The sequence below is a fragment of the Convolutriloba macropyga genome, chromosome 6, assembly GCF_964194025.1.
Source record: "Convolutriloba macropyga chromosome 6, txConMacr16.3, whole genome shotgun sequence".
Taxonomy (NCBI): domain Eukaryota; kingdom Metazoa; phylum Xenacoelomorpha; order Acoela; family Convolutidae; genus Convolutriloba; species Convolutriloba macropyga.
Genome location: NC_134473.1, coordinates 49,658,961 through 49,682,560, shown reverse-complemented (window position 1 = coordinate 49,682,560; position 23,600 = coordinate 49,658,961). Strand labels below are relative to the sequence as shown.

Below are 23,600 nucleotides of genomic sequence, written 5' to 3'. Positions count from 1 at the left end.
ATGTTAGCGCATTGCTGAAATGGCAATGAAAGTACAAATTTTGGCGGCGAATGCGGGGAAATTATGTAATTTCACCTATAAAATGGCTGGAAAATTGCTAAAATGCAACTCAAAATCCGACGATCAAATCTTCATTCTCCGGAATGGATCCCTTAAACTCTACAAACGCACGCGCCACTTCTGCTTAGATAGACTGCATACTGAGTTCTTCCTGAATAAGATCAACTTAAAACATTAAAATTACGTTTTAGACGCGGTGAATTATCCTTGTCGTGCAACAATCAAGTCAGAAGTAAAACTTGAAAAAACATTGACTTTTGTCCTTATCGCAACCAAAACGAGTTGGTTGTTCCCGCAACTTAAAACTGATATAAAAAACTTAACAAACTGTCTAGAACAATGTAATTGAATCCTTATCTACATTCTCTTACATTTTACGGTTTACCCCTCGTTCAAAGAACAAAACCTTCTTTCCCCAAAACAATTTTGAGGACAAAAGTCTCCCCTGTTACTGGCAAATAGTTTCTTTGTTCCACAACTTGTGCGACGCACTGAAGAGAGCATCAGCGGTCAGTGCAACCATCAAGTGCCGAGCACAGTAAACGGAACCCGAAAGCTGGCAGCCGGTCAAGACAAAGAAAAGACACAGAAAAGACACAGAAAAGACACAGAAAAGACACAGAAAAGACACAAAAAAAGACAAGCAATTTTTTCAGCGACGAAGCCAAGTTTGGGTTACAAACGTCACCCCGACGAGAGGATCAAGTTTTTTTACTGGTTTCAGACGTCACCAGCAGAAGTCCGCCCGAGGTCTCAGACGTTACCTCTGATGTCCTGTTCCCCGGTTAGAGCCATCCAAAATCTCTACTTTTTTTCGACAAAAAGCCTCCAAAAAATTGATATTTGTCCCCAAAAAATGTTTATTTGGTACTATAACACCTAGATTCAAAAACTTTGACTAGTTTCATTATCTTCAAAGCGAGTTAAGGCAATTTTCTCATTTTTAAAGAAAAATCTGCGAAAAAAAAACACAAAAATCAAAGAAATGTTCCTTAAATCAGAAAATTCAAAAAACACAATTTAGTTTTCTGACTTCATATCCGTTTCAATTGCGGAAAAAACTATTAAACCACTCTTTTGAATTGGTTTGTAATCAAGCAGAAAGCTATGTGTATCGATATATCCAATCAGTATCATATAAATGAGAAATGTCAGAAAAAAAAATTTTGAATTCAGAAAATTCAAAGAACACAATTTAGTTTTCTGACTACATATCCGTATCAGTTGCGAAAAAAACTATTAAACCACTCTCTTGATTTGGTTTGTAATCAAACAGAAGGCTATTTCAATCGGTTTATCAAATCAGTATCATATCAATAAGAAATATCAGAAAGAAAAATTTTGAATTCAGAAAATTCAAAAAACACAATTTAGTTTTCTGAACCCATATTCGTTTCAATTGCGGATTAAACCATTGAAACACTCTGCTGAAATGGTTTGCATTCAGAAAGAAAGCCATTTCCATCGATTTATCCAATCAGTATCATGTAAATTGGAAATGTCAGAAAAAATTTTTTGAAATCAGAAAATTCAAAAAACACAAGTTAATTTTCTGACTACATATTCATTTGAATTGTCGAATAAACCACTAAACAAACCCCTCAGACAAGTCATTGTCAGTCTGTTTGATTGTTTTACCTGTATACGGAAGTAAATAGAAAGTCTTTAGGCGCCACACCAAATATCAAAACTTTCATTTGACAAAAATAAACACCATTTTATTTTTTTGGAAAAAACTTCCAACATTTTTGCAGAAGTCCTCAGTCTCAGACGTTGTCGTCTGCGAAGTCCCTTTATACCTATTGGTTTCAGACGTTACCATCAGCAGAAGAGGAGTTTTCAAAGAAAATTGGTTCCAGTAGTCACCAGAAATTTTGATGTCTTTTCCTACTTTCAATTTTTTTCTGAAAAGCAGATCTCAGACGCTAATTGTCGGAGAGAGCTTTGAGAGTTTAATACAGCCAATGCATTTTGTACATAACGAAGACAGAGTGAAAAAGAGCAGATAAAGTCACACAGTTTTGAAGAAAACGAAAAGATTTGCAAAACCCGGAAAAGACAATTTCCGAAAGAATTCTAAATTTTCCCACAATATGACTCGTCTCTGCAACTTTCTAGCATTCAGTAGCCCTTCTGTAGCCCTTGTTGCCTAAACGCATCGCATTTTTGCTAATTGCTTATCTTTAGCCGTCAAAACAACAATAATTTTTTTGGGTAGCTTTATAAGCTTTCTGTTTGGTAATTTATTCGTATTTGAGAGAAACAGACGAGCTTATTGAAGTTTTCAAGAAAAAGGAGTTTAATGTAACAATTATTTGAGTTCTTGTCTAGTAATGGTTCAACTACATAATTGTAGCAAGGCACAGTTTTCCTGTAAACCACAGTAGCCACACACACTAGTTCAAACAGTTAACGCCAGCTATTTTAGCGAAATTTGTGTTAATTCAACAAAAAACAAGCAATTATTTAGGTCTGTTGAACGAAAAACGGTTAAAACGCGCTAACGTTCGGAAAGCTTTTAGGTTTTTTTAAGTGCAAAAAGCTAGATTTAGCACACAAAACACATCCTAGGACATCATTTTTGAGAAAAGTTGCGTCGCTGATCTTTTGAACAAGAAAAAACTAGGATCATTAGCATTCAAACCTTAGACAACCTTTTTTCAAATCAAAAATTTGCGTCGCTCCGGTTCTCAAAGCCGTTCTTCACCTTCAGTAACGAGCTGCATCACCAACAGCATCAACAGTCAGCTACAACAGAGCAGCAGCCACCAATATGTCGAAGCAGAACAGCGCTGAATGTCAATTTGCCATCAATATGTTCCAAGCGACAGAAATGTCAAGGAAAAAACTGCTCGATCTCCTTGAGAAAACTGTGGAGCAGAAAAGGAGTTTCCGATCATTGTCTTTGGTGATCAACAAAATCAAAGGCCAGGAAACAGAGCTCAAAAAACTCTCAGAGGAAGTGATGAGACAGCAGCCACATCAAAGCACTGCATCATCTATATTGAATAGGCAAACGGCACTAATAACTCGCCTCAATGAACTGGAACTGCGAGTCGATCTGTTGGAGCCAGCTCAGTCAGTCTTCCAGTCGCATTAGAGATGATGTCAGCATGATCTCCAGCAGAAGAAACCTGTCTCGGCAATCAACACCTGCGCCCAGTGACGACAAGGAACGAATCCAGCATCAGCGCGATATAGAAGAAAAGCAAACCAGCAGTAACCTCTTCAATCGGCCGCCCCCAATACCACCACGGCCAAGACAACCATCATTGTTTCTACAAACATCTAATGAACCAGGACTTCAAATTCAGCATATGCTTGAAGCCCACCAAAGAAATCCTAAAAAGGAAGTTCATGAAAGTCTTCTAAAATCGAAGAATAACCTTGAAAACCAAACAAACGCTCCGAATCCTTTTCCCTGCTTTGACAAAGATACCAGCCAAGAATTCACTTCCCAACAAGATCAGGGAAACTCGAAATTGCCTCCAACCTGGTAAATAGAGATGTCTGCGATATTGAAACAGCTCAAATCAACTTGAGTGACAACTTTGACACGTCGCAGAACCTTTTGCCTCCATTCCAAAATTTGAACCCTTCAGATAATCACTCACTTTCAAACCCCTTCAATTTGGCAGATCCAACTATTCAATTACAGGCAGATGGTCTATTTGCCCAAAACTCGGTATTGGAGAAAACCTTTAATTTAAACTTGCCAAATCAAAGCAATAATCAGGATTCAACCGCCAACAGAAATCCTTTATACCATAATTTTCCCAATCTGCAACAGGATTTTGAACCTTCTCAAATTCAAATAGGAACAAGTGGATACCTCGATAGTCAACTGTTGAACTGTGATCTGCAAAAACTCCCCTGCTTACCCGCAGTGGCAAACAGAACCTCGCATCTTCCAAGTGGAATTGATAAAATAGTCGCAGAAAACAGTTGCCTACAACCCAATCGTTGTTTTAATCCTATAACTGGGGTACATTCCGCAGGTTTCCCTCCAATTACTGTGCCCCTGATGGAACAACAGCATCAAAATACCGTCTTAAATCCTGCAGCTCCTAATTTTCTGCCAAACCAGGTAGCTCCACAATCAAACGGAATTACGGCTCCCGAGCAATTTCTACAACCTGTTTACAGTCAACATAGAATTACCAGCACTTTCCCAGTTAAACAATGTGTGACACATCCCAGTCAGTTGTGTAACAACCAGTTTATTCATGGCTCACAAGCTCCATCGAACTTTCAAGCTCCAGTAACTTCCACGATCCATGCCCCAATGTGCACTAATCAACCGCTAAATCCTAATGGTCAAAATCAGTTAGGCCAGCTTTTAGTTAACCAGAGTTTAATTCCCACTGTCAATCAACAAATAAGCTCAGTATACTCGAACCCTAATGTAACACAGGAAAAAGGAAATGTTGATTTCAAACATTCAATTAAATTGCCACCTTTGAAACTTCAGAATTTCAATGGTGACCCGATCCACTTTCACGAGTGGATCAATAATTTCAACACGATGATTCACAACAACCCTTCCATTACAGACACGCATCGTATAACCTACTTGCAGAATTCTGTAATTGGGAAAGCAAAGGACTTGATCCATGCTTATTCCTGCGATCCATCTTATTATCAGACAGCACTGATTGAAATAATCCGACATTTCGGTGATCGTACGATAATTGTGAATACGTTCATTAACCAGCTCGAAAACTGGCAAATGAACTTCAAAAACAAGCAAAGCTTCATTGCCTTTTCCTCATTTTTGAAAAGACTTGTGCAAGCCTTCCAATACCTTGGATTTACAGCAGACCTCCAGTCTACAACACTCATTAAGAAAGCCAAAGAGAAAACACCACATCATTTGGTTCTGAAATGGACTGAACATTGTCTTACCGAGCTCGGCTCAGACCCGACTCTCGTCGATTTTCAACAATGGTTAGCTCAAATCTACGACAAAGTGAGTCGAGAAAGCAATCAAAGAACCATCAGTTCTCAAGCCTCAAAGTTTGTCAACTTGAACAACCTACAAACCAAGCCATACAAACGCAACCTCCCAATATCAGTCAACAACGCATCAGTGGAAAACAGTAGAAAACATTGGAACTTTGCGCCTCAGCAAAAACAACCGTCAACTTCGCAAAACGTTCCGAATAAAACTTTTAACACAAAACGATCTTGCGAGAAGTGCAAACAAGAACACAGCATTGCCACTTGCCCTGAGTATCAGTTGTGCTCATCAAGTGATCGATACAACCTTGTTAGCCAAAACAATTTGTGTACAAACTGCTTGAGCAACAAACACCACAAACAATCGTGCCCATCGCAAAAACGATGTCAGGTTTGCAGTGGATTCCACCACACAACCCTTCATGATCCCGCCAAGCAAATCAAACGCCCTACAGCAGCTTTTTCTACTGAAGTTTTTTCTGGTAACAATCCAACAGCTTCGTCTAGTAGCAAAGCTTCAAGTCAAACTCCAAATACATCTTCTCAACAGAAAAGTCAAACAAATAAAGCCCCCAACAGCCGTTATGGCCAAACTTTCAACAACCAAAGCCAGCAAAACGTGCAACGACGTAATTTAAACGGCAATGCAATTAACCAATCGTTCAGCATTAACCAATGCTCAGAAACACCGAAGAATTGGTATGAGCAATTGCAGCTTATTCCTGTTTCATTCCTCAAGGGGAATAAAGCATTCGATACCTACGCCCTCATAGATCCCGGTAGCCAATTCAGCTTTGTATTGGACGCCATAGCTGAATTTCTTGAGCTCCCCCTCAACAGTCAGTACCACTACAATTTCTCAATACAGAGAACAGCATGTCCCTTTCAAAAATTGTTGAGCCAGTCACAATAACTCCATATAAGTCAAATGAAATATCGTTTGAACTCTCTCGGACGTTCAGCACCCCGTCTCTGAACGTCGCAGCTGCAAAAACTTTTGAACTTAATCTAATTTCTGATGCCTTCAACAGTTTGCGCCACATACATTTCCCAAATATTGCCGATGGCAAAATCGGCGCCCTCATCGGTGTTAACGCATTCGCATTCACCTACCCTACACATGTTATACCTGGCAATCAAAATCAACCGTTTGGTGTGAAAACTAAACTTGGTTGCACCCTCGCTGGTGAATATGAGAATTGTATCTCAGCCACCACTAATAAGCCCGCAAGTCAGCAGAAGAAATTTATTTTCAATGTCTCAAGAAATAGAGCAGATGAACCCTGACTTGACGAACTTGTTCAACAGTTCTGGAGTATTGAAGCAGATGGCATTCAGAAGGACCGTGAACAAGTTTACACAAAGCAAGAAGAACAGTTTCTTGATATTTTGAAGAACTCCATCAATCTCAATGGTGAGAGATATGAAATCAAACTGCCCTGGAAATCAGAAATAAAGTTGGAAAACAACTTCTATTCTGCACTGAACCAAGTCAAAAGCCTCAACACACGCCTTCAGCGTAAACCTTCGTTGCAAGAAAAATACAATAAGACTCTCTTGACAGACCTCGAGAAAAATTATGTCAAACCGGTGGAAATGCAAGATCCTCAACCAGACAGAATTTGGTACCTGCCACACCATCCTGTGGAAAATATCATTAAGCCCGGAAAAGTCCGCCGAGTTGCAAATGCCGCATCAAAATTCCGCGGCCAATCGCTTAATTCAAACCTTCTTACTGGACCAGATCTCCTTAATAACCTTTTAGGTGTCCTTATGAGATTTCGAGAACATCCCGTGGCGGTCCTTGCGGACATCGAAGGCATGTTTATGCAAATCGCCATCCATCAGTTTGATCAATCTGCTCTTCGATTTCTCTGGTTAGCAGACAATCAGATACAACAGTACCAATTTACCAGACTCATCTTTGGAGCAAATTGCTCGCCTTCGTGCGCAATATACGTTCTTAACCATTGTGCCAAAGAGAAAAGTCAACAGTTCCCAGAAGCCCTCAAAGCCGTCAGAAAGCACTTTTACATGGATGACTACATCCAATCACATGCAACAGAAGAAGACGCTTGTAAGGCAGTTCTTGAAACAAAACATTGTCTGCAAATAGGTGGGTTTCGACTCACAAAATTTGTTTCAAACAGCTCTCTAGTTCTAAACCAAATCCCCCCAAAAGACAAAGAAAACCAGACAGATGTTGTTCGAGTTCTTGGTGTTAAATGGATTCTTGAGAAAGACTGTTTTCTTATGAAACCTCTCACTAATTTCCCAAAAGATGCCTCAGCATACACTCAACGTAAGATCTTTAGTCTTGTCTCCTCGATCTTCGACCCAATAGGGGTAATGTCGCCATCAACGATCCGTTTCAAAATAGTTCTTCAAGAACTGTGGAAACTTGGGAAAAAATGGGACGAACAAATTGCCCCTCAAGTAGTTAAACCACTTCAAAAGAATTTGGACTTATACTTTTCTTCACCAGACGTGACATTGAACAGAACTCTGAATAAGAGTTGCCATTCACCAGAAAGTGAAAATGAAATCCATATATTTGTCGACGCCTCAGCTGTAGCAGTTGCAGCCGTTGCATACTTGAAAACAGTTCCTGACTTAGGCACTGATGTTGAAACTTGTTACTTAATAGGCAAATGCAAAGTTGCCCCAATTAAACAAATCAGCATACCCAAATTAGAGTTGGAAGCCGCAGTCATCGGAGTGCGCCATCTTTCAACCATCATGAAAGAGTCGTCGTTTCACATTACTCGTTCTACACTCTGGACAGATAGTCAAGTAGTACTTGACTGGTTATCCACAATCAAGAAGCAACCTGCCTTTGTTGCGAATCGCCTCAAAGAAATCCTTGCATCAACTGGTGCCTACCAATGGAAACACGTTACCACCAAAGAAAATCCAGCTGACCACGGAACTCGTGGTCTCAATCCAGACGAAATTCCAGCCAAGTGGCTAACAGCGCCAGCATTTCTTTCCACAAGACAGCTCACCGCTCCAGAAAACTCTTCAAAGCATGTGTTAGCGACGCATGAATTTTCACGCAATTTGTCGGAGCAAATAATCGAGCCGACACGGTTCTCAACTTGGAACAAGTTGCTTCTGACTTTAGCAACGGGCTTCAATTTGGTCTTTCGGATCAAAAAGCAAAGGCCTAAAGATCAGCAGTTTATAACAGAAGACGTCATTTTTGCAAGAAATCGGCTGATCAAAATGTCGCAGCAAAATTTCTTCTTCTCAACAATCCAAGCCCTGGAACGTGGTTCCAGGATAGATTCAAAGTGCAAAATCCGTTCGCTCAACCCAATGTTGGACAGCAATGGAATCCTTCGGTCATGCGGAAGATTGCAGTTTGCGCCAGATAACCTCGAAGTCGAGAAATTTCCGATTATACTGCACGCAAAAGACAAGATAGCGCGACTCTATATAGAGCATGCACACAACATTTGCGTTCACCAAGGAACAGAGCCAGTGAAAGCCTTTGTGCAGCAAAGATACCACATCATTGGACTCAGAAAAAGACTTTTAAGTATAAAGTACAGATGTTTTCTCTGCAGACGATTTGCCGCTCAAAACATTCAACCAGTCATGGCTCCCCTGCCTGCCTGCCGTTTCCCGACAGACTCTACCCATTATCCTTTCGCGAACAGCGGAGTCGACTTTTTTGGACCCTTTTATATAGAAGATGCCAAAGGACAGATTGAAAAACACTACGGCCTCATCTTCACTTGCCTGGTTACTAGGTGTGTCCATCTAGAAGCTTGTCCCGATCTCAACACTGACACTTTTTTAAACGCCTATCGACGTTTTGTAAGCCGCAGATGCCAGCCAATAACAATGCTCAGCGACAATGGCAAGACATTTATTGGTGCATCTGAGGAACTAAAAAGATCTGTGAAACGTCTCGACAACGACAAAATCTACAAAGCAATGGCGGCAACGAACACAACCTGGAAGTTCAATCCTCCCTATGGACCTCATTTTTGCGGTATTTGGGAGCGCTTGATCCAGACCGCGAAACGCACTCTATTGATCATTCTAGGCTCCAGAAGACTGTCGCTTGATGTGTTCAGGACAATTTTGGTCGAGACCGAAGCTATATTAAACTCCAGACCACTAACGATTGTCGCTGACATTCCAGAAAATGAAATGCCTCTCACGCCAAACCATTTTCTGATCAACAGACCATTCAACTCTCTCCCACCTGGAAAGTTCGACAGCCAAGAACCCGCCAGTTTCAAGTCTTGGAAGAATGTGCAGCAAATGGTCAATCATTTCTGGAAACGACTCGTCAAAGAGTATCTTCCAACACTGTTAAAGAGATCCAAATGGAGCGATAGTGACCAAACACTACTCAGAGTCAACGACATCGTTTGGATTCTGAAAGATATGACTCCACGTGGAATTTGGACCCTTGGACGTGTTCTCGAAGTCTACCCTGGACGAGATGGACAACACCGTGTGGTCAAGGTGATAACGGCTTACGGCACCTACGTTCGCCCGGTCTCCGCCCTCGCACGCGTTTTGGCTGATTAGCCCAATTTTTTCTTGACCTTTTTCGAAACGGTTTTCTAGGCAACTTGGGTTACACCCCCTTCGACGATCTGGTCAAACGTCTGTGATGTGTTAGTTGGCCTCCTCTTTCCCCTGGAGCATGTCGTGCAACAATCAAGTCAGAAGTAAAACTTGAAAAAACATTGACTTTTGTCCTTATCGCAACCAAAACGAGTTGGTTGTTCCCGCAATTTAAAACTGATATAAAAAACTTAACAAACTGTCTAGAACAATGTAATTGAATCCTTATCTACATTCTCTTACAATCCTCATGGCATTGAATGTTGTCTTGTAAGTCAAATCAGTAGCTCTTCGATAAACACTTGGTCAAAAGTGCGCTCTTCCAGCGCTAAAAAATACGTGCCACTTATATTCATCGCTTATACGAAATTCACCGTCGGTTTTAACTATTTTGTATTTTGGTGGTGGCATCACAGCACGGGCCCCTCAGCTATTTGATAAGACTGTCTGTGCAATTTTACATCTTGCACGACAATAAATCTGTGATACGCCTGTGACAAAACACAATGTTTTCGATTCAGGCCTTAACATATGAGGACGGGTGTCAGTGGAAGAAGTTGTTGGGCAATTTCAAATCCAGGAAACCCAGCAAGACACAACTGAGGGTGCACCAGATGGAGACTGTGGAATTCGCTCTCTCCATCATGAAGTTCGAGAAAATGGACCTAACTAATATTGGTAAGGTCAACTCTACTATGTTTTATAAACTTCACTTAGAAGCTTTTTCTCGATCTTTATTCATTTTAACAGGTGCGTCAGACATCGTTGACCAGAACCTGAAATTAATTCTGGGAGTAGTGTGGAAGCTGATCCTCAAGTTCCAGATCGGAAGCACTGGAAAAGCCAATCAGGTCAATTTTAATCATTCTCTTCTGATCTCTGACAAATTTATTTGAAAATCATGTTATAAGCAAAATTTTGCCCCTCCAGAGCTACGATGCTGGAATAATTATAGATTATTAATGCTGTTTTTCTTTTATAAACTTAGAGCATCTTATTTTTTAATTTGAGTTCGCTGCTTCTGATTAACAACCAAGCGTCAAGATGATGTGAGTGATAATTAGATTGCTTCATACCAGGTACTAATAAATTATATTTCACAATTGTTCAATAGACGATAATTGAGCCTAAAACTGTTCAACATAGCTTTTCAATACCATTGAAGCATTCCGAATCATTTTTAATGATGAATACCGCTTATATAGAGAGAACAAATTATTTTCCTGGAAATATAAAACGTTTTTTGTTACGGCCATTTTTTTAGCTATATTTAGCAAAACGTATTAAACAGAGAATATATTTTGACTGAGCCAAATTTTTGTTGATGAAAAGGTCATACATTTTACATTCTAGAAATATGATTGATTTATTTATGACAACCATACGCGAGGCAAGGTGTTTTTATTTCGTTTTAATGCATTAAGATGAAATTATGATTGAATGCTTTATTTTTGCTCTCAATGAAAAAATATTTGAACTTTGAACTGCTCCAAGAGTTGCTTAATATTTACTAGTGCACGCTAAGCCGTTATTTTTTTGTAGCTTTTCTTTTTTTGTTTCTCTGTAAAGCAATAGAACCTACTTTCAAAATGATAGGGAATTTGCACAAAATTCAAGATTTTTGACAGAAAATTACAAGAAAATTGAAATCGAAAAATTGATTTTGTTTATGAGCTCTTGCAAAATAGGTGGTTTCCTTTCTATCGATTACCAAATGAATGCTTTACGTGTTTTTAATACGGAATAAGTGATCCAATGAGGTTTAGTGATCCAATGAGGAATAAGTGATCCAATCCATTGAAGTAGTTTTGGGAAGAAAATAGAGAGTACTGATTTATCAAATGATTTTACTAGAGATCCGAATTGAGAAATAAGTAAACTTGACAAAGATAGTGCAAAAGTGTTTGGACTGTCTGCGAGCCTTATTTATTTTTTTGACCCAAGATTTGGCATTGAATTTTCCAATTTAACAGACCTTAAAAGCAGTCGTTGTCTTAGCGGTTGTTTTAGTACAAGAAACTTTTTTTGACTTTTTAAGAGATTTTCATGCTCTTCTTGTTTTTGAATTTTTTTCTTCGGGAATCAAGCGCCAAAATTTTGAGAAAATTTTATCAAAAAAATCGGATCAAAAATTTTATCAAAAAATATTATCAAAAATCTTATCGGAAAATCTTATAAAAAAAGTGTTTCCATTGGAAATAGTTTAATCTAATATTTTTCAACGGACAACGAAGAAGCACAACAAGAGTGTATAAACTTTGGAACTTTTACACAAACCGGACTTTTACACATAATTTGATACTATTTAGTTGGAATGTATTAATTTCTTATTTTTCCTACTGAATTATTTAGAAGGTTTTGTACAATTAAAGCTGCTCAAAAGGAAAGCATTTTACTTAATTCAAAAAATCGTACTGCCTTTTGTCAAACTAGAAGTTTTCAGCTATCTTTAGTCAAACATATTGGAAAAAATCTTTTGATCCTGAATTGTCTACTTATGGTTTGTGTCTGTTAGATTTTTTCGAGATGGTTTTTAAAGACGCGAAATATTTTGTTTTGTTTAATTATGAGATCAAAATTTGGATTGAATGCGCGTTATTTTGATTGTTTTGGCTTTATTCGTTAAACGAAGTCTTTGCTATGCTGTTTTCTGAGGTAGCAGAAAAGCTATGTTTCGCACTATGAATTAATAGTTCTTCACAATCCTTGTTTTTTAGTAAGCACTTAAATTGTACCGACAAGTCATCGTAGAAAACAGCAATAATCTGATAAAAGTAAATTTACAAGACAGAACAAGAGAGCTGAGACAGTTAACAATTTCTCGCAAAATAATGAAATAGCTGGTAGTGTTGATATCAAGTTCCTGGTAAATTTATTGGCTTTTTTCTGTTGAACAATGGTTTTTTTAATGAACTAATGATTTGCGCAAGTGGGCAAAAACAGTGTAACTAAATTAAAAGATGAAATGCTCTTCGATTAAAAAATTGAATTTTTATCGCCCTAAGATATAGACAATGAAGAGTTTTTAATGTCAAAATCTTTTTCGCTCATACCGTCCTACTAAATCACGCTTTACGTTCAATGTTTACAAACAATCATATTTTTGAAACAAATCATAGCAATGAAAATGCAACCGGGGCCCTAATATCAAAGAAATTCCAGGTTTTATATGCATAATTGTATTTGGTAGTGTAATCATTCACATTGCTTCAACAGGTTTTAAAATTGCAAATTATGAGACTCATTTCGCAACACTGACGTTCTATCTTGCAGAAGCAAAGGTATTTTTTGTCACACCAGTAGAAAACAGTGCTTTCTGTAAAAATGTATTGCATAGTAGCAGTTTTTCAGAAGAATCTTCTTGCAAGTAGCTTGCAAGGGCAGAAATTCCAAAGACAGATATAGTTACCATGCCAATGAGAGTTTAGGGTAAATGTACAATTTAATTAACGTTCATTAAATTGAGGTAATTATTGTATTTTAGTTGGGTAACATTAACTGAATTATAGACTCGGGTTCCTTACTTTTTTAAATCGGTTTTTGTCAACTAAAACTTTTGCGTTTAACACAGATTTGATCTTGTCTGACCTATTGTTTATGAACTGTAATTTTAGAAAATTTTATGAAAAACTGATTATTCTGAAGGCATGTAAACTTTAACCTTTCGGTTATATTATTAATTTACATATTTGAAAAAAAAAACGTTTTTCCCGTAATCAAATTGCGATCTTCGTAACTAATGCTTAAATTGGTTGAAAATGCTCTTTGTTTTTGCTAAAGATCTGTTTTTCGAAATAAAGGTTACCCATTAGGTGAATTAAAATCGCCTAGATGCCTTAAAAGGCACTGTCTTCAATATTTCAGTTGTCTTTGATGAGATCCACCATTAAAGGCTGATACTTAAATAGTTACGGACCCATGACATCAATATCGAGAGGATCAAAGATATGGGATGCACGCATGAAGTTACGGGCGTTTATTTGCGCAAGCAAAAGTTATTTACCATATAAGAAAGATGTAGTAACACTTCCTAGCTAGCCAGTTTTTATTCGAGTTTCATCGTAGTAATTTTTAGGGCAAAACCAAGAAGCAGCTGCTTGATTTGATCAACACGATCTTGCCTGAACTGGGAGGCGTGAAGAACTTTTCATCCGACTGGAATTCTGGAGTTGCTCTATGGTGGGCGAACTTCTTTTACTCTATTACAAATCTTGTGACAACTTTTCAATGTTGAAAGGTTTTTTTTCTTAATTTTATTGGTAAAATTTTAATTAAGATGAACAGGTTGAACCAGGCTTCTACAACTTAATTCTCCACCGCCAAGAATGTTATGATGAAAAAAGTCATTCGAAATTCGGAAAGAATTATCATTTGTAATCTTTTTTTGCGATGAGGCTTAGAAGCTAAAAGCAAACTGAAGTCTTGAATCTTTTCTCAGTCTTCAATCAATCAGTGACATAGTTTCGGAGACTAAGTGACCTGAATTAACCAGTGAGTAACTTCTCAGCTAACTTCTGAGAAAAACTTACATTAGCGCAATTATATGAAGTACTTTACTGAAATATTAATTTATAAAATGACAAAAGTCTTGATAAGATCTTACCAAGATTTACTCCGCAATCTTGGGCTTTGAAGTTCCTGTCAATTTACCTCAAATTTTGAAAGAAATGTCAGGATCTTGTATGTACTATCAAGGTGTATCAAGTTTCGGCTCAGTGAACAGAATTGGATAATGTTTGTTTTCGTGTTTGATTCAGCGCTTTGTGCCACTACTGTGAGCCATCAATGTTCCCCAATTGGTCACAGATGGACAAAAGTGACAGAGTGAACAACTGCCGACAGGCCATCAGCCAATCAGAGGCCAAGCTGGGAGTGCCTCAACTTCTCACACCCGAAGACATGGCCAGTACTGAACTGGACGACCAAAGCGGTTTGTATCTGTCATTGGTACTTTAAAACTATTTGCGGGAATTTCCCTCTAGGTCTTGAGTGTTCGACAACAACACAAAACTCATCAAAAATACTCTTGTCAACTCCGAATGCTCATCGTGCAAGATAATCATTAGTCTTAATAAGAATCTTGCTAGATAACCGTCGTCTTGCAAGATGACCATTTTTGCAAGAATCGTGCGATATCTTGCAAGATAAGTATCCGGTCTCGACTAGGGAATCAAGACAACATGCAAAAACGCAAAAACACGTGCAAAAAACACATCATTGAATATTTTAATCCAATTCAGACTTCCTTTGACTCCCTTTTGTTTAATCAACGTCAGGATTAAACCCTCCAAATGTCGACTGTGTGCTACAATAGTTTTGACTCATCGTTTTGACGGACAGACGAAGTGCACAAAATTTGCGATTTTAGTTATTTTACTGCTTAAGTAGCATGCAGCAACGCGCAACGATCTACAGCAAAATCAAAAATTTAATTCAAATCATGTGAAGGAAAAACGATTATACTTGCCATTCGTAAATTTGAAAGCAGAATTTTTTCATTAATTAACGCGGAACAATTATTCTAAAAAATTGCTCCCATTTGCTCCAATTTTACATTGTTATCAAGTTCTCTTGAAAAATAGAAAACGATAAGGCTTGTTTAATTATGAGATAAACGAAGAAAACCATTTCAAGATGGTCTCACACGGAAAGTGTCCATTTCCAGATTTTCTTTTTCAAGGTTTTTTTTGTATGTGTACAAACTAGTATATATATAAAGTCTAAATTTGTGAGCCTCAAAATCACTAAGCTATAACTAAATAGATCTATTTGACCAATTTGCTTTGATGGCCTAAGATAGTTCAAATTGGTTGTAGCGCTCATAACCTCGTTCAGAAGTTTGTGTGATAAGACTTTGGCTGGCGATCTTTGGTGCGGTTTTGACTTGATCAAAGGTAAGTCCTCGTTTTGGCTCGTTCAAAAGGTAATATGCGTTTTTGCCTTGTTCAAAACTTTTATGATCAATTTTTTCACCGCATGCCCTTTGGTTGCCAAAAATGAACCGTAATTCAGGAGAGACGATCATCATATTCAAAATTAAGAGTTTCGTAAGTAAATCTCCAGCTTCTATACTAGAGGCAAAATTCTTTTTGTTAATGAGAACGACTTCTGCGGCACAATTTAACTTCGATATGATTGAGAAGCAACAAATTGCAAAGAAAAACTTTTAACATTGTTTATTCTCTTCTGCAGCATTGGCGCAGACTCAAACAAAATTTCTTAAGATTTACTAAACGTTTTGTACAAAAAACGTTTATAGCAAACATAAGAACATGTTTCTCATACAACCATCTGCATACAGAATGCTTAAAAACATTTGCGACATAATCATGCAAAAAACTCCGAGTTATTTTCCAGACAATTATGCTGACCAAAATAAATTTGAGAGATTTTGCACTTCTTACAATTTCCCTCAAAAATGCTGTTTCTACAAATTTTTTCAAAAGGTGGAAAAAATAGAATGAAAAATTTGAAGAATTGGTTTTTGGATGAAAGATATGCATGGCCATCCTCTAATTTTCATAGCCAACAAGTTTATCCGAAGTTTTGTGGTAATGCAAAAAAGCAGGCCCAGATTTTTGTAATGCTTACCAAGCAACTGTTGACGGAGCAACTTGTGGCATTTTGTATTGTCATGTTGGGATAATGGGAGTCTTTTTTGCTGTTTCAAAAATTACGGAAGATCGCCCCTGGCGAATTGAATCTGAACTATGTTAAAACAAATTTCACAGAATGGCCTATTTTGTTGAATATGGTGACAATTTTTGCCACAATATTCCATAGGATTGTTGTGTTTTGTGGAAAAGAAAAGTTTAAGACTGTTGAATATGGTGAAAAAACTTGTCACCTATGCCACAATTAAACAAGCAAGCATGTTTTTAGTGAAGATAAATTTATCTGTTCCGCGCAGATTTTCCTGACACCTCTACTTCATCTGCAAAGATTTGTAATTGCCTTCCAAATCTGATAATTGAACTTCGGAAGAATTAAACACTTGTTTTTACAGTAGGTGTTAGAGGTTTCCCAATTTAATCAAACAACATAGGTTTATTGTCATGGTTTATAAAGAAAACAGTCTGTCTGATCCCAGCCTATCTCTAATTTTTTATCAAGTCTTTGGTCTAACTTTCTAACAGTTAATTGGTGAATTTATTTAAATAACTGTTAGATTTTTGATAAATAAACAGCAAAAAACCGCATATTAGGAATCCTCTAAAAATATGAAATAATAACTGATCACTTTTAAAACAGAATGATTTGTCAGAATTTAATAATTTTTTATCCTTTTTTTCACCGAGAACTTTTTTCATTAATTATTGTGGAGCAATTATACTAAACAATTGCTCACATTTGCTCCAATTTTACATTGTTATCAAGTTCTCTTGAAAAATAGAAAACGATAAGGCTTGTTTAATTATGAGATAAACGAAGAAAACCATTTCAAGATGGTCTCACACGGAAAGTGTCCATTTCCAGATTTTCTTTTTCAAGGTTTTTTTTGTATGTGTACAAACTAGTATATATATAAAGTCTAAATTTGTGAGCCTCAAAATCACTCAGCTATAACTAAATAGATCTATTTGACCAATTTGCTTTGATGGCCAAAGATAGTTCAAATTGGTTGTAGCGCTCATAACCTTGTTCAAAAGGTTGTGTGATAAGACTTTGGCTGGCGATTTTTGGTGCGGTTTTAACTTGATGAAAGATAAGTCCTCGTTTAGGCTCGTTCAAAACGTTTTATTCGTTTTTGCCTTGTTCAAAACTTTTTTGATCATATTTTTCACCGCATGCCCTTTAGTTGCCAAAAATGAACCGTAATTCAGGAGAGAACATCATATTCAAAATTAAGAGTTTCGTATATTCATCTCCAGCTTCTATACTAGAGTCAAAACTCTTTTTGTTACTTAGAACAACTTCTGCTGCACAATTTAACTTCGATATGAGTGAGAAGCAATAAATTGCAAATAAAAATTCTTCAAATTGATCATTCTCTTCTTTAGCATTGGCGCAGACTCAGACAAAATGTTTTAAAGATTTTCTAAACGTTTTCTACAAAAAACTTTTATAGAAAACTTGGGCAAACGTTTCTCATACAATAATCTGCATTCAGAACGCTTAAAAATATTTGCGACATAGCCATGCAAAAAAGTTCGAGTTAATTTCCAGACAATTATGCTGACCATATAAAATTGAGAGACTTTGCACTTCTTACAATTTCCCTCAAAATTGCTGTTTCTACAGTTTTCTTCAAAAAGTGGAAAAATTAAAATGAAAAACTTGAAGAATTGGTTTTTGGATGAAAACTATGCATGGCCATCCTCTAATTTTCATAGCCAACAACTTTATCCGAAGTTTTGTGGTATTGTAATAAAACAGGCCAAGATTTTTGTAATTCTTACCAAGCAACTGTTGACGGAGCAACTTTTGGAAATTTGTTTTGCCATTTTGGGATAATCGAAGCCGTTTTTTTTTCTGCTGTTACAAGTTTACGGACGGTCGCCCCTGACGAATTGAATCTGAACTATTCTAAATCAAATTCCACGAAACCGCCTATTTTGTTTGAATATGGCGGCAATTTTTGCCACAATATTTCATTGGGCGTGTTGTGTTTTGTGTAAAAGGAGAGTTTAAGACTGGTGAATATGGTGAAAAAACTTCACCTATGCCAAAATTTAACTTGTAAGCATGTTTTTAGTGAAAATAATTTTCTCTTTTCGGTTCAGATTTTCCTGACACCTCTACTCCATCTTCAAAGCATTTTGCAATTGCCGTCCAAATCTGATAATGGATCTTCTGAAAACAAGAAACACTTGTTTTTATATTTGGTGTTGGAGCTTTCCCAATTTGATCAAACATCAAAGGTTTATTGTCATACTTTATAAAGAAAACAGTCTGTCTGACCCCAACCTATCCCTATTTTTTTATCACGTCTTTGGTCTAAATTTTTAACAGTTAATTGGTGAATTTATTTAAGTAAATGTTAGAGTTTGGATAAGAAGTAGCAAGAGACCGCAAATTAGTAATCCTCAAAAAATATGAAGTAATTACTGATCAGTTTTAAAACAGAGTATTTTGTCAGAAATTAACAATTTTTGATCCTTTTTTTCTCCGAGATGTATTTTAGAAATTATTTATTAGTTAGAACTTTTGATTCAGAGGGATTTTTTTTTAAAAAAAATAAGGCAAATGTTCAATTTTCACCAAATTAACGCCCAGGTACATTATCATACACTGATTTTTTTGCTGTAAAAATTGTCTCTTTGAATTGGCCCTGACAAATTGTTAAATTTTTGTGTCAGCTTAACCTAAAGTTTGTGATTGAAATTTTTAAATGGTTATAATTAATGTAAAAACTTTCTTTCAATATAGAAGCTTGTTGTTAAAGGTATTTAAGATTTAAACTCTTCAGATATATTATATAATTGAGAGTATGACGTAAGATAATTTATTTTGTAATGTAGCTTGTATATCTATGCACTACGTAGATTGAACATTCCGGCACTCTCGGCTCACTTTGTTTTTCAAAGCGTCTTTGAAGTCGGATCAGTATCTACTTAAATTAACTTTGATTTCTTGCTTTTCGTGGAATCTGAGGGACGTAGCGTGTGTAAATTGAATACCGCTAGCTGTTGAATATCGTAGTCGTAAAATGTGGAACCTGGGGGACAAATTTTATTACCGAATTGAATCAATTTGCAAAAAAAATCTTCGTAACCCTATTTTAGAATTTAGACCCAATTTTTGCCTGTTCTCAGATACAGTTTTTGGAATACAATGGGTGAAATGGACTGAATTCTCCGTCCAAATTTGGTTGGGCGCTAGTCTGTAATGATTTTTGTGGTGACACAGAAGATTACCATTTTTTTGATTAATGATACAATAATGATACAATTAATGATAAAGATACAATAATGATACAATCAATAATGAATCTGAGGGACGTAGCGTGTGTAAATTGAATACCGCTAGCTGTTGAATATCGTAGTCGTAAAATGTGGAACCTGGGGGACAAATTTTATTACCGAATTGAATCAATTTGCAAAAAAAATCTTCGTAACCCTATTTTAGAATTTAGACCCAATTTTTGCCTGTTCTCAGATACAGTTTTTGGAATACAATGGGTGAAATGGACTGAATTCTCCGTCCAAATTTGGTTGGGCGCTAGTCTGTAATGATTTTTGTGGTGACACAGAAGATTACCATTTTTTTGATTAATGATACAATAATGATACAATTAATGATAAAATACACCAATTTTTGTTTCAATTTCAGGCAAAACATCAACTTTATTGATGGAAAACAAGGTTTTTAAAGCTCATTGTGTTTTTGATACGTCGAAAAATACTAAATTCATCCCAAAAAGGGTTTGTTTAATTATAATTGTGAAAAAGTAGTTCAAAATTTATAAACAACTGAATAAGGAAATGAGGTAATAGTTTGGAGTTGTAAATAAAAAGAAGCAAATTTGAGGAAGCAGAAGTTCAATTTATGCACTTTTTTAAAGAAAAGAAGCTTGTAAATCATTAGCTGTGAGTTATTATGTTACTATTCCAACTAATACGGGGACCGAAGAAAAGCAGTAGAGTATAAAATAATCTTGTAAGCTATTTATGTCGCTCAGTGGAACCAAATGATTTGAATTGAATTACAATTTTACCTTCTGTCTATCCTTTTCGATGCCAAACTCATGAGCTTGGCTTTATTGCTCTTAAACACTTACCACGGGTCTTCTATTAGCTTCAATCACACAGTTTTGCGCATTTTGTAAAAATTCTAGTAAGATTTTATAGGATGGGCATTAATGGTCAACAAGGAGGCTCGGTAATGTGCGATCGCACATAAGGTTCCGACCCCGCTCATCCACAATTCTGGCATAATTCTCTACCGAATGAGGAACAGATAGAAAAAAAATCAATTAATTTTCAAAAAAGATTTGTATATGAACGAAAAGATAGCCTCCAAAGCAAATAACTCGGTGGAGTAAAACAAATGATGCATTAGATTGATGAGATATGCCAATATTAAGAAAGCGGGTCAAGACGAACAGCAAAATTAAACACTAACAACAACAACAACGACGACGACGACGACGACGACGACAACAACAACAACAACAACAACAACAACAACAACAACAACAACAACAACAACAAACATTAATTACATCAAAAACTTTGTCCGTTTTAAAAACAAAACTTAATATCAAAGTCAAAACAGTGTCACATGAAACTGAAACTAAACAAAATAACTCGTAAAAGATATGGGACCTGTCAATAATAATGCTTGGTAACAATTAGACAATAAAGAACAAAAGCTGTTAAAAAAGTTGAAAACAAGTTGAAAACTTCGCTAATTTTAGAAAAAAAAAACAATTAATTTCAAAGTAATGAAAACAATTGGAAATCAAGTAAAAGGTTCCATAGGTTTAAAATTTTCAATGCTTCTACATACGGGAATTAAGAACTGTTGGTATTCAATTTTTAATGCGGTTACAAAATAACAACAAATAGAGAACAAAAAAAATCAATTAAAACTTGCCAGAAAACGCTTTCGAAGCCGTAAAGCCATACTTTGGCCCTTAAAATATGTTTGTTTGCACCTTCGGCAAACACTGATGAATTATTATGTGACCTCTAATTAATGAAACTAGTTAACAGGTGGACAAAAAGAAAAAAGGAAAATTAAGTAGTACTAGATTTTCGAAAAAAAAATTGTTTCCAAAAAGATCAAAGCCACTAATTACAAAATGAAACAATTAAGTAGGTTCGTTTATTCTTTCAAATGAAATTTTTGAGACCTGCAATTATCTAGAATATGTCTTATGTCTACAAAAAGAACGTCAAAAAAAATAGATCAAATATTAATTTACTTTTTTTTTGTGGAAAACCCGTCTCGAAGCCAGTAAAGTCATAACGAATTTTTAAAATTTTTTAGATTTTGTGATATCAATCCCTTTTGACACCATCCCTTGAGAACAAAAATGTCATATTCGGCCTGTATATAACGAGAATAGTTAACAAACAGAAAAAAAGATGAACAAAATTGAAGTTAAAACGTGTTTTTTTTTGGTAAACAATTGTTTTCAGAGTCATGAAAGCCATCAGATATCTACTAATATCCAAGTATCTGCTCATCTATTTTTCCATGAATACTAATGAAACCGTGATAATGTACAGGAAAATAACCGAAACCGTGTTATTGTACGACTAAAAGACAAAGTAAAAGGATAAAAAATTCTTTGAAATTCTTCAAGAAAGTAGTGTCGAAGCCGTTAAAACCATAATCTACATCTTGAAGAATCATAATATTATCAATTGTGGTTTTTTTGAACGCCAATAATGTGATATAAGAACTGTCAATAGCGTGATAATGTGAAAAATTTGGAAAACGTGAAAAATGGGCAAATACTGAAAATAAAAAAAATTTTAAATCTAGTAGTATCAAAGCAAGAAAACCATAACTTAAGGCGTAACACCGCAATAACGATTGAATTTAAATTCAATAGAAAGAGGAAGCATTCTTTCATTGCTGACACTAATCTTCAAGTTGACCAAATTAAGTGAAAAATGGAGGCTAAGTTCAATAAGCCTTTATTTATTTAAAAACCAAATTTTTTTTAAAGTCAAAACGACCATAAGCTGTCAAGTAATAAACTAGACAAACTAATTTGGGGCTAATTAGGAAGTCAAATGGACTTAGCAATAGTGAGTTTTGATTTGAAATTTTCTTTTATTTAAATAATATAAAAAAGATCGAATTTTTTTTTAATAGAAAGACCGACTGATTACAATCCGAATTATTTTTGGATTGTAACAGTCCACGATTGGTCCAAAATTAGCCCTGCTAATGTTGTTCGTCAATTGAGAACATTTAATTTTTCGAGTTTTAAAGATATAGATATTTTGTTAGTTAAAAAATCAAAAATAAATGCCGTGTTTTTGATAATCAACGGGTAAAGTTAGCAAAATACGACAAAGTTTTATTTACGGAGCACTCCCAACCGAAGTTGAAGTAGAAATGGCCCCCTTTTGATTCTACAAAGAATGTGTTGGTGGCGTTTGGGTGTGTACTTCCTGCAAATTTAATCAAGTGGACTAAAGAAACTTATTTCGTGCTGTTTTTGATGAAGAACTCTGAATTTTGAAACATTTAGCCAGAATTTTTGACAAAAAAAATAGAAAGAGCCCAGAATTTTTTTAAGCAATAAAATCAATAAACATTTTTAAAAAAAAACTTTATTAAATTTGAGCAAAATTGGCGAAATTGTAGTCGAAAATTGGCGAAAATTCCGGAAAATGTGAATAAAATCAACGGAATTCACTCTATTTTCTCAAAAGTTTAAACCTCGATAACTCCCTGTAAAAAACGAAAATAAAAAAAATCTTTTTAATTCCATATTCTTCGCTGGACAAGCTTTCCAATGATACCAACTCTCTACGGTGAATATATCGATCGGCTAAAATTGACTGAACAAAAAAACCATTTGAGTTTATAGTTCCTCCCCCCTCAAGAAGGTCGGAACAATTAAGTGGACTTGTAACAACCCTCCCTGCTAAAGAATGCCAAGAGGTGTTTGAAGTTGCTAGGTCTATGATCTAACGATTAAGAGGTTCTGATGAAAGCTGATTTGAGTCCTCTTAGACCTCATTAATTGCTCTTGCTTTTCATTGCGGTACAACAACGGGTTGCTAAAATCTTTCCAAGGACAATTTCTTCAGCAAGGATCTCGCTTGTTACTATTTATATTTTGTATTTCCGATATCACTTTTAGGCATGACTTACATCTCCTACTTTCTGGCCGAAGACGGTCCAGTCCAAGATGCGCTACTCAAGTGGGTCCACAGCAAGATTCCAGACCAGAGGGTGAAGAACTTCAACTCAGACTGGAGGAGTGGAGTCGCTCTCTGTGCACTCAACAACGCAGTCTACCCTGGATCATGTCCAGACTATGCCAGTATGGACCCAAGAGACAGAGCTAACAATTGTCAGAAAGG

The 23,600-nt window shown here is 36.2% G+C and overlaps 1 protein-coding gene across 3 annotated transcripts in view; it reads left to right on the top strand.

The window, feature by feature from the left end:
* Positions 1–23,600, top strand: part of LOC142341729 (filamin-A-like) — a 191,871-nt gene that overhangs the window by 9,583 nt on the left and 158,688 nt on the right. For all 3 annotated transcript variants that reach the window (XM_075392899.1, XM_075392897.1, XM_075392898.1), the window contains exons 3-7: positions 10,128–10,284; positions 10,357–10,457; positions 13,682–13,785; positions 14,364–14,536; positions 23,378–23,599. In XM_075392899.1, the coding sequence (XP_075249014.1) occupies positions 10,128–10,284; positions 10,357–10,457; positions 13,682–13,785; positions 14,364–14,536; positions 23,378–23,599 (757 nt within the window). The remainder of the gene's footprint in view (positions 1–10,127; positions 10,285–10,356; positions 10,458–13,681; positions 13,786–14,363; positions 14,537–23,377; position 23,600) is intronic.